This window comes from Rattus norvegicus, chromosome 16 (genome assembly GCF_036323735.1).
Source record: "Rattus norvegicus strain BN/NHsdMcwi chromosome 16, GRCr8, whole genome shotgun sequence".
NCBI lineage: Eukaryota > Metazoa > Chordata > Mammalia > Rodentia > Muridae > Rattus > Rattus norvegicus.
The window spans coordinates 65,295,668-65,307,985 of record NC_086034.1 but is presented as its reverse complement, the minus strand read 5'-3'; the positions used below and the strand labels follow the sequence as shown (position 1 = coordinate 65,307,985).

Here is a 12,318-nt window from a genome sequence, read left to right as displayed (position 1 = left end):
AATGCTACAAATTTTTTTTTAATTTTTAAATTTTTTTTAAAGCAGTTGCTGTAAACCCGTGAGATGCCATAAGTCTAGGAGAGTCACTGTTTTTTGAATGGGTGAACATAGTTGATGTTACCATTAATGTAAAACTTCGGTTTTTACTCTTTATTATATTACTATATTTTAATTTATTTTTCTGTTACTTAGGTTACCGTGAAAGACGATGGAAACAGCCAGACAATATCCAAACATCCAAGGTAGGAGTTGCCACCAATCCTCATTGCATAAGAACTAAGTGAAAATGGGCAACTAAGAAAGGACAAAGAAAGGACTCTGTAGTTATGTATAAACCATTTCATCAGACACATAGCCTAGAGGACAGGCCTGAGGGATGTGGAAACTGGCTAAGACAGACCAAATGGTCCTGAGCTTCACCCTGAGTATTGAAGGCAAATGCCATGTAAGATTATTAACCTTAACTGGGGCTTACAAAGGGATGATTGTTAAATCAAGAAACAGGCATTGCTCAACAGACTTGTATGGAAGTCCATAAAATAGGACAAGTGATTAATTTTTAAGTTGTAAATCAACTAAAGTTCAAAATTGGCTAAAGAGAAATGATCTAATATTGATGGATCATTAGTAGAAATGGTATATAGTTTACAGACACAGTGAAACATTCTATTTCCTAGAAGGATGTTTTAACCGTGTAAAGTAGGAAGAATATATACAAATAATACATTTCTAGAATTCTTCCAGCACACATGAATTACTGTAAAGTAGCAGATGAAAACACAAAATAGAGGGTAACATGCACCAGCATAATTACCATTGGTTTGATAACTAAGTTCTTGTTGCCTAAAGAGTTAAACTGTCCTCTACAAGGCTGCGACAGAGGGCTAACTTGAAGGAAATGAGTATGCTCTGAAGGGACAGGTCATGAGTGTACACAGCACGTCATCACTGGGAGTAAGAGAAAGACAAGTTACCTGTTCTGGAAACTCAGTTTATATAGCATTAGGGACATCACAGGTTGTCATTAAAATGCCCTTTAAGGTTATATTGGTTAAAACATGGGCCTTTTGAGCCGGCCATCGTGGTGTACACCTTTAATCCCAGCACTTTCGAGGAAGAGGCAGGTGGAACTGTTAGCCTGGTCTGCAAAGAGAGTTCCAGGACAGCCAGGGTTGTTACACAGAGAAACCCTGCCTCAGGGTGAAAAATAATAGTAATAAAATTAAAAACCATGGGCCTTTTAATTTTTTTTTTTTTAAAGAAGGGTATGTATAGAGACTCTAGGCTAAAAATGAATTCCTCTCAACCAAGGAGAAACAATACTACTTTTCTTTCTCAGCACACGTTGGCTCTTATACTGCCATAATTGCTTAGTTAAAACTAAACTTAGTAAGAATGTCATGGATATTAAATTGCAAGAATTCTGTCAGCCCACTTTTCTTATTCTCGGAAGATGAACAAACAAAAGAACGTTTGTATTAACAAAAAAAGGAGATTTATTCAGTAGTTAGGGACCACCAGCAGCCAGTTCCCCTCTAAGAGATGGGGCCAGGGGAAGACAGCTGGCTACTCATGAGTAATGAGCCTGTCATCGGTCGGAAGTGTATAAACTAGAGACTTACTGAACTTGTGAATAATGATAGTTTACTAATTTTAGAGACTTTTATTAGGAGATTTTCAAACACAGTATGGAAAATGTTTTGAAAAGTGGAGTATATTGTCTTCAACAAGAGCCATAGCTAAATTCAAACACCAGAATAAAACTGAAGTGTTTTACTTTTGTACTCCCAGTAAGATGAGAAAGTGTTCGCCTGTAAAAAACGTTGGACTGTGTCTTTAAAGGTGCATGTGTTTGTATTGTACTCAATAGCACTGCAGGAGCTCCTCCCGACAATGAAGACAGAACAGGATCAGATTCCTCTGACACTTTGACAGGCTTCTCTGCATCTCCAGAAGTGGTCAAAAGACGAAACTCAGTGTCACCTGCTGAAAGTGTGCAAGACACTTGCACACCAAAGTCAGCAAGCGACGTAGAGCCAACGGACAGCTCACCTGATGCTTCAGCGTCTCTCACTGCACAGCAGGAAGACTCGGATGGCATAAAGGAAGGAAATGTGGGTTTTAGTGCCGCTGAAACAAATAATAAGGAAGACTGTCCTTTAGTAACTTGTGACCAAAAGGACATACATAGCTCTTCCTCACCTGACCACACACCTGCACAGAAGTCCCATAACACCGCTGTGGATCACACACAGATCGCGCCTTCAAACCTAACAGCAGGAAATGATGACCCTCTTGTGCCTGATGCATCCCTGCTTTCAGTGTCTGCTCCTCAGGCTGTGAAGGACATTCATAGCAGTCCAGAAATGAGTGACACAGACTCTCAACGTGAAAATAGTGAAATAGTAGATTTGTCTACTGAAGATCGCACATGCACCAGCTCTCCAGAACTTGTGTGTATCCAGGACAAAACGCCTGACCTGCAAGTAGATAAAACACAGCCTATAAAAAGTGAGTCACCAGAAAAGTGTGCGATGGATGCACCAAATCCCAGTGCTGCGCCATTTGGCTCATACGGGAGCTCAGCCATCAATGTGAATGGAACAGTGCAACACACTCACTCTGAATGGAATCCAAAAGTCCTGACTCAGAAATTTGGCACATCCAGGAATAGACCTCCACAGCCTGCGTCTCCTACAGTATATAATTCTTCTGAGCATTCGTTTGGAGCTTCCTATCCATCCTACTCTTGGTGTTTCTATCAGTACAGCAGCAGCAATGGCACTGCTGTCACCCACACATACCAAGGGGTGACAGCCTATGAGATGCAGCCACCTCCTCCGATGCTGACTCCAGGTGCAAGTACTGTCCAGGGCACACATGTCAATCATTCGTACTCGGAACATTTTAGTTACGCCTCTGGACAGCCTCAAGCAAATTCCTTCATCCCAGGAAATGGGTATTATCCATCTCAGGCACCTGTTTCTTACAATTATCAGCAACCAGTTTATTCACAGTTTGCCTCTCATCAGCCAGTCCCACAGGCCGCGTATCCTTACCCTCCTAACCCAGGTGCGCCTCCACCTTGGACCTACGGTGAGTTGCACGTTTCAGTGATTGTTTCATTTTTACTTTGGGCTTCGTGTTCCTGTAAAGGAATTTGCAAATGGTGAGACATAACAACTGTTCTCTTTGTAGACTTGTCCAGTTGCTCCATTGAGCAAAGTTGAACTGTGTCTCAGGTTGTAAATCCAGTGTCAGAAAACAAGAGGTTGATGGTGTTACTAATCCGTCCCTCAGTAGCTGTCTTTAGGGAGCAGCTACAGTGCTGTGGCGTTCATGCTGTGGAGAAAGCATTGAAACTTGTCATCCACATCTTTAATGACATGGCGGTCCTTTAAAATTAACCTCACATGTGTGGAAAAAAAAATAATAAGAGCAAGAAAATTAAACCATGCCAATATTTCAGTAATCCACTCTCCAGTAGCAATCGGAGGGTACACAGAAAGTGTTTTTCTGTGTAATCTGGATTTCCTATTAGGAAGCTTCATTTTGATAAGTGGAGAAGAAGGGTAAAGTACAAAGATGGGAAAAGGAAAAACTAGAGACATTTAAATCAACCTTTTCCTTCTCTCAGTTCCTGTAAGTGAATGCCATTATCTGAAAGTTAGCAATTTAACTTGATAATTTGCCTCTTGAAATTAAGGTTTTCTTTTTTCTGTAAAGCACCTAGTTGTAAAACACCACATTAAAGTCAGACAGTGGCCTTTAATCCCAGGCTGGCCTGGTCTAAGGGGTAAATTCCAGGGTAGTAAAAGCTAAGCAGACAAACCCTGTCATCAGAAAGAAAGCAAAACAAAAATCACATTAAATACAAGTTGGGAGGGAGGGTTTGCTTTGGCTCACGGTTTGTAGAGCCCATCCATCCATCCACTGTAAAAGGAAGCTGTGACAGCAGGAGTGGAGCAGGAGGCAGGCCGCTCACACTGAGCACAGGCAGGAAGCAGAGAGAATGCTGCCGCTCCACAGTACAGGTGCAGGTTACAGGAACCACAGCACGATTTTAAACTAATTACTCTGCTGACACTAGTTACACAAAGGCACCCAAAAATTCTCTTAGCACAGACAGAATATCCTCCAAACTAAAAAGTCATTGTTAGCTTACAGAAAGACAAGCAAATTTCTTTTAAGCATTTGTGTTCAACCCCTTACTAATCCTAAAAAGGAATAAGTATATAAGCCTATTTGAGGTATTATTTATCTCGGAATGGAAATATGTTGAAGAATTCTATTCTTTTTTACCCCCTGCTGGTAGGGAACCCAGCACTTTAAACATTCTTGGCAAGTGTTCTTGCCCTGAGCCTACTTATCAACCCAATTTAATTCTCTTAATAATTTAGAAATCTTATCCAGGAATGATGATTCTTGCCTGTAGTCTGAGCACTTGGGAGATGCAGGCAGAAGAATCAGGATTTCTGGATCAGATTTGCCTATGTAGTGAGGCCACATGAGACACTCCTGAAGGGGGGTGTGGGGGAAATACGATCATATCAGCACCCCTACATTATGGTTAATTCCTTCGGATTTGTTCTAAATTATGGTAATGTTAGAGCTCAAGTGTGTTACAGACCACCACACAGCAAGACCATATTAGAATCCTTATAGCTGGCAACCAATAGCAGGTTTTCCCTGAAAGACCTCTTGGCACCGGAGCTCAGGAAGGAGTACAGCATTTATAGTAACCCCACAGTGACATCATTGTCAGGTATAGGTCAGGAGAACCTCCTAGCATTTGTTTTGGCAGAACACATCAGTTGTTCCTCTGGGCCAAGGCCTATGTTGTGGAGAGCCCCAAATGTGTTGCCAAGGCAGATGCGACTCTTCAGGGAGCTGTGGCTGGAAAGGGCCTGAGCAGGGTGGGATGAGGAGAACAGGAAGGAAGGCCTTGGCTACCTCAGACACCTGAACACCATTGCTGTTGTTGGTGCTCCCAGTACTGCTGCCTCCACATTCAGGGCTCACTGAAGCAGTTGTTCTGCTGGACAGTGAGTGCTCCAGTAGTGATGCTGTGTTAACATCTTCTCCCCCCATAATGCTACATGAGATGGTAGCATAATCCAGCCAGGTACCTTCTCCTCCCCTTCCTGCCCCGGCAAATGGGTTTGGACAGAGCACAGTGGTTTGCCTGAGAAGCAGCGCAGAAGGGAGAGGAGGGTGAAAATGCTGCTGTGCTTTTCTCTCCTGGCTGATGTCATCCATCGGTGGTGCCATCGGGTCAACACCAAGCATAGTGGACATGGCAGATTCACAGTGTTAAACAAATGTCAAACCGGTCAACACCAAGCATAGTGGACATGGCAGATTCACAGTGTTAAACAAATGTCAAACCATTCGCGCTAGTAAGAAAAGCCCGGCTGTGATTCGGAAATCTTCTTTATTGCTTTTCTTGGTCCAATGAAAAAGAAAAGAAAGAATTAAATATTAAAGTAATCAGGAATTATGGTTTAAAAGTAGGAGACAGTGGCAGTGTGCACACTGCTCCTTTAGCTTTCAGAGTAAGAGTGCCCAGAGGCCTCCTACCTCGGTGAGTGCATACTGAGAAGATTCACACACCTCCTCAGCACCTCCATTGTCACACCAAAAAATGAAACGACAGGAAAACACTTGGAACTTGTGTGCCAGGCATAGGAACACCCAAGACTCAGATGAGGAAAAGACCACCCAGAGAGTCGTAAGCAGCCTCCTGGGGTCCTTTCCTGATAGGTGAGCTTTGGCTTCAGCTTAATCTAAGACCCTTTCTTCTACACTACTTAGTATTAATAACCTCAAATCTCTGTTTTGTTTTCTTCCAGCTCCATGGCAACAGGATCCATTCCCACGAAGGCATTAAAAATAAATCTCTTCACACTGAAATAAATGCAACTTACGTTTTCTCAAGTATTTTTTGCCTGCGTATTTTTTTTACGCCTGCATATTTTCTTACTTTATTATTTAATAATTTTAAGTATATGTTAAGTGTAGTATGTGATATAATAATAATGTATCACGCAAGATAATAGGATATTCATTTTTAATATCAGAAAGAAGCAAAATTACTCCCATGAAGTTATAAAGGAGCCTTGTTTCAATGTTCAGTATTGTCAGCATTGAACAGCAATGACAGAAACCTTTAAAACTAGGTTTTGTTTTCAGTGCACTATGATTTACCATTGTATTGGGTTTAAAAAGAGTAAAAAAATTTTTTTTAATTTTTTATTATTTATTTATTTATCATAGTACAGTATGGCTGTCTTCAGACACACCAGAAGAGGGCGTCAGATCTCATTACAGATGGTTGTGAGCCACCATGTGGTTGCTGGGATTTGAACTCAGGACCTCTGGAAGAGCATTCAGTGCTCTTAACCGCTGAGCCATGTCTCCAGCCCCGAGTAAAAATTTTTTAGTCGATCATTAGACCAGTAATTTGATAATTCTTGATGCTCTATATAGTTTGTAATCAATCCTACATTATAGTGAGCCCTTTTATTATGTATATCATTTTTGCTTAAAAAGTTTATAAACAAAAAATAATTTGTATATTTCCACTGTTTCCTTAAGATGAAGTTAGAACTCAGAGACATTTTCCACAAGATACCCTCTCCTCAAGACTATTTCTTGAGTATTTGAAAAATGGTTCTAATTTTTTAACACTTAGTCTCTTCGCTCTTTTTTTTTTTTATTCAATAGTTTTATTTTCCCAAATGTGCAGCTGATTGAATCTGTTTATGCATCTTCACCAGCAGCTGGGGCATCTCCACCCTTTGTGTTTCTGGTGTAAATTACTTGGGCTCTGTGCTTTGAAACCAGCTTGATAAGTCCTTTACTAAGTAGCTCCTGAAGGGCTGCCCTGGCCAAGGACCCTCAAGTCTTCAGTCTCTCGGAGACCACAGCCGGAGTAATAAGCTTATAGGTGGGAACTTCCTTACAAAGTTTGTCGTAAGTAGCTTTGTCAAACAGGACGAGATTGTTCAGCTTGTCCCGAACTTTGCCTTTGGACCACTTCTTCTTTTTGGCCTTGCCACCAGATTTATTTACTGGGTCTTTTGTCTTTTTTGGCCGACTTTCCAGCATCCTTCTCCTTCTAGTCGTCTTTGGGCGGCATGGCGAAGCACAGGGTGGACCACTGCAGCCCCACTAAGATGTCCGTCTCTTTACTCTTAATTTAGCCCATATTGAAGTGATAAGAGTAATTCTACAGTAATTTTAATGTTTTAGGTGTTTTCCTCTTCAACATTTTGACTTTTTTGCTTAGTAGTAACCATTATGACCAAACAGGATATAGAGCCTAGTAAGTCTTGAGCAGTGTCTCTCCACAGGCATTACCTTTACTGTGGTTCAGCACCCATCTCTATGTTGCCCCAGTAAGGAAAGCCTCCGACACTGAATGAACCCATGTCAGCTTGTAGTTTGCCCTGCTGTACAAAGTACTAAGCCAATAATACAAGTAGCAGTTCCTGTGTTTCTTCAGACTTCTCTGTTAAAAACTTCGTATTCCACAAGCCTCCAAAGATTATGTATTTTTCTACCTTTGATAAAGTAACATCTTCATAGCTGTTCTATTTTAAAATAGTATCAGAACCAGAACTCCTGACCATATATGAAAGCCATATATTAGCTTTTAACCAAGAAATGACTTTGCCCAGTCCATGCATATCTGACTTTGATAAAATGATCGTGACATTGGTTATTAGAAACATCTCTATTATCTGTGTATGGTGACACTTATTCCCAGCCCTTGAGAGTTGGAGGCATTTGGATCACAAATTTACAGACCTTCCAAACTGCTAATCTGCAGCCTGTGATACTTTAAATCCTGTCTCAGAAACTTTTAGGTAAGTCAAAAGCAAGTACTTCAGTTAACTACTACTTTAAACAGTTGGCAGATTCTGTTAATATTGTCTTTGTGAAAGTTTTGTTGGTTTTAATTTCTCAAAAAGTAAATTGAAACATGGCTGAGGCTATAACTCAGCTGGTAGTGTGTTTTTTCTGGGCATGCACTGAGCTCTTGGTGTCATCCTCAGCAGCTGGTGACGCATGGCTGTGGCTGCAGCACTCAGGAAGGAGGCCCAGGAGGATGTTTAAGGCCATCCTCATCTTCGTAGCAAATTTAAGGCCAGCGTGAGATAATAAAACCCTGCCTGGGGAAGAAAAAACCTACCTGAATATTGAGTGACATTTGAAAATCTGGAGGTGGTGGTTTTAATTAAACATGACGTCACTTTATTCTAAAAGTGGGAATTAGAACAAACTAAAATTGCTTTAAAAATTATAAGCAAAAACGAAAAATGGGGTTTTTTTTATAAATACCATTTTGGGACATGAAGAACTATCTGAATAAACTGATTTCTTCTGATTTAAGTTTTATCCCCTGGGCTGGAGAGATGGTTCAGCAGTTAAGAGCACCACCTGCTCTTCCAGAGTCCTGAGTTCAAATCCCAACAACCACATGGTAGCTCACAACCATCTCTAATGACATCTGATGCCCTCTTCTGGTGTGTCTGCAGACAGCCACAGTGTACTCATATATTATAAATAAATCTTTTTTAAAAAAAAAAAGTTTTATCCCTTAGTATTTCTTGAAAAATATGAATGGCCCCTGGTTTACACATAACTTACTACATGGAGGCAAAAGCAAAAAGGAACCTTTAGGCTACTAACTCAATGCCAAAATGCAACTTCTCCCACTGCCTTCGCCTGCGCTCTCATGCTTCTCTCCCAATACTGCTCAGCTTTTAAAGTGCTTCATTGTTTCCTGGAGTTTCATAGTTAAAGAACCTTAACTATCTGGTAACCTTTTTGCTATCTGTGGAGACCTCACATTTCACTCAAGAGAGGGAGTTTTTCACATAGGGGAGAAGTGATAATGTTGGGGGAAAAAAAAAAACAACATAGGCCCAAGTAATGGAATAGAACATTACTGAATTATTCAGCTGAGATGCTCAGGGAAGACCTCTTTGAGGAGATAATTAACCCTGTATAAATTTAGTCAAATGTAAGGCTCCATTTTCCAATGAGAAGATTCCTCTAAAATAATGATGGTAAAGTGACAGATAAATAGGAGATAGCTAAATGGAGTAATATTACATAGAGATATTTTGGCTCGTGCAATATAATACTTTAGTGTTTTAGCCAGTGTCTTTGATACCAATGTCTGGGGATCATTAGACCCTTCACGGGTCTAAATTTTACTTTTCTAAATTTTACTGGGACATTCTTTTTCAAATTTGCACGCATCCAATATTGTAAAATGAGATCATTTAAATGAGATCATGTCTTTTCCATGACATTATTTAATATGATATGAGTTAGGACTTGAAAACAAAAGTAAAGTTTATATTCTTTCCAGTGAAGTAATTTGGCCACGATTCAGCTATTTAAGATGTTTGAAATATTTTTATAATCAAGAGTTTTCAATTCAGACAATGATAGCACTTCTGAATAATGTAAATTCCTAGTATGTTGTGGCTTTGAAATATAGAACTGAGGTTAGGAACAGTAATCCAACATGACTACTAATACCAGCACTTGGAGAAACCAAGGCAGGAGATTGCCAAGATAAAGGCCAACCTAGACTACAGAGACCATGATCCACTGGTCTAAGACCAGCATTTAAAGATACGTTCCTTATAGGATTTTAAGAACAATGACTAGTTGGGGTTGGGGATTTAGCTCAGTGGTAGAGCGCTTGCCTAGCAAGCGCAAAGCCCTGAGTTCGGTCCCCAGCTCCGAAAAAAAAAAAGAAAAAAAAAAATGACTAGAGGGAGAATGCTAGTTAGTAACTCCTTACTAATAAAAACTGGCTAGTGTTGGCTAACATGGGTACAAAATGTTTCCAAGGTTACAACTATTCAAATTCTGGTGTATAAATTCTGCTCTTTATTACCATTGTGTGCACAGAGGTCCTTGTACAGAGAAGCACCGAGAACCAAGGATGTTAATCACACAGGTATGTCTGCTCAATAGAGGAGATGAAGTCAAATGCTTGTCTTCCATCGAGAAAGCTGACGGTGGAGGTTGTTGACTACCTGATGACCTATTTGCTATCTGTGGAGACCTTGCCCACCCTCCAGGTTTTCATTCTTCCCTTCCCCGTATCATGCCTTCAAGGACCCTCCCCCCTTGTATTACCATTCTAACTTTTTATTTTACATCTGTTACTTTATAAAAGGACTCCCCTGAAGTCCCGTGGGACTTTTCATCTCAAAGCTGCCTTCAGATGTCACAGAAAACTGTCTTGAGACTTTGTCCTTATTCCTTTGTTAGGTAACTTTATAGAATTAAGTATTTTGTTTTTAAAAATAAAAATAACCTGTCTTAACTCTTTAGTAGTCAACTGAACTTGTTTCTTTAATCTCTTGATTTGGGGTAAAAGTTTTGTTTTGTGTATGTACATTAACCAATCTTCATATCAACTCTATAGACAATTATGAAATTGTATAATCATTGAATACTGCTTATTAAGGTCTAAACATGATTTTGTATATGGATATAACAGCAAAGTTTGAAATTCAGACCTAGGGCTGAACTTCAGTAGTAGTGTGCTTTCATAGTGTGTGCAAGGCCTTGGGTTCTGTCCCCAACAAAAACAATGAAAGATAAACGTTGAATATAAGAGGTTTAAAAAGGTAAAATTCAATGATGTGATATTTCTTCATGCTTACATAAATTAGAGTTGTCTACTCTACATACATAGATTTCAAGTCATTACTTAAGATCACCTTGACTACACTTAGTGAATGTAAGGGCTGGAGAAATGGTTCAGTGGAAAAGTGCTTACTGCAAGAATGAAGACCAGTGTTTAGATCCTTGCTTCCATGTAAAATGTCAAGTCTGGTGGCACATACCTACAATCCAGTGAGATGGACCCATAGGTAAAGGCACCTTAACTACCTGGTGACCTTTTTGCTATCTGTGGAGACCTCGCCACCCTCCATGTTTTCATTCTTCCCCGTATCATGCCTTCAAGGACCCTCCCCCCTTGTATTACCATTCTAACTTTTTATTTTACATCTGTTACTTTATAAAAGGACTCCCCTGAAATCCCATGGGACTTTTCATCTCAATGCTGCCTTCAGATGTCACAGAGAACTGCCTGACAGTTTGATCCCTGGGGTTCACATTTGGCAGGAGAGAACCTCACCTTTCAAGTTCCCTGTCAAGTTGACTGACATCCACACCCATGCCTTGGCATATACATGCCTACACAGATTAGAAAAGTAAAAATTTAATACACTCCAGAGTAGATTCTAACATGGGGTTTAACAGTTTGTGTGATTAAAAAATGAAAATAACATTCCATGTAATCTATATTCTGCTTGGGAAGAAGTATCCATTTAATACTTTCTTTTTCTACTCAGCAATACGATGGGCATTTGCCACAACCAGTAAAACATTTCTGAGTTGAAATGTACCTGCCATCTGTGAAGTGGGGTAGGTGTGCAAAACCAGCCATTACAGTGAGATGGCATGAGTGTAGACTCTTACTGCTTGGTGTTACAGGCCATAGGGGAAGAACTAAAACTTCCTCATGGTGGACATGAGAATATTTCTAAGAATGAAGCTAACCTAAGCTGAGTCTTGAACAGTATTCAGTTACATGAACAGAAAAGGTGTTTCCGTAGTTTCTTAGTTTGGGTTTTATTTCTGAGAAAAGACTTATCAAGAACAACATTTCACTGGGGCTGGCTTACAGCTTCAGAGGTTCGGTCCATTATCCTCCTGGCAGAAGGCATGGCAGCATCCAGGCAGATATGGTGCAGGAGGAACTGGGAGTTTTACATCTTGATCCACAAGTAGCAGGAGAAGACTGCCTCTTCCACATCAAGTGGAGCTTAAGCACTAGGAGCCCTCAGAGCCAGCCTACACAGTCACACACTTCCTCAAACAAGGCCATACATAGAGAAGGGTCGCTTGCAGCGTTTTGTAGTTAAAGGCATTTTGAGAGGGTGCTGGGTTCAAAGATAGACTCTCTCTGCTTAACAGCCCTGGCTTTCCTTGAACTCTGTAAACCAGGCTGGTCTTAATCTCACAAAAATCCACCTACCTCTGCCTCCCGAGTACTGGGGTTTAAGGCACATGCCACCATCACCACCACCACAGAGTTAGGAGCATTCTAATGTATGTAACATGGGAAGGTAAAAAAAGACTCCCCTAGCCCCCGTGAAAAGACCACAGTTCCTGAACACATTGTCAACAAGACAGATCTACCACAGCATCCTGTCAACACAGCAGCCCAACCACACAGCCCATGAGTGAAAGTGTGGTAGAGGCGTATCTCAC

General features: G+C 40.5%; 1 protein-coding gene and 1 pseudogene across 5 annotated transcripts in view; one reads left to right on the top strand and one right to left on the bottom strand.

Annotated features, from left to right (window-relative positions):
• Tex15 (testis expressed 15, meiosis and synapsis associated) overlaps window positions 1–5,937 on the top strand; it is a 60,017-nt gene extending 54,080 nt beyond the window's left edge. For all 5 annotated transcript variants that reach the window (XM_039094393.1, XM_008771296.3, NM_001106087.2 and 2 more), the window contains 3 exons: window positions 193–242; window positions 1,871–3,096; window positions 5,853–5,937. In XM_039094393.1, the coding sequence (XP_038950321.1) occupies window positions 193–242; window positions 1,871–3,096; window positions 5,853–5,890 (1,314 nt within the window). In that variant the 3' untranslated portion in view covers window positions 5,891–5,937. The remainder of the gene's footprint in view (window positions 1–192; window positions 243–1,870; window positions 3,097–5,852) is intronic.
• Window positions 5,938–6,705: 768 nt separating this feature from the next.
• On the bottom strand, window positions 6,706–7,141 carry Rps25-ps6 (ribosomal protein S25, pseudogene 6; annotated as a pseudogene).
• Window positions 7,142–12,318: the final 5,177 nt, after the last annotated feature.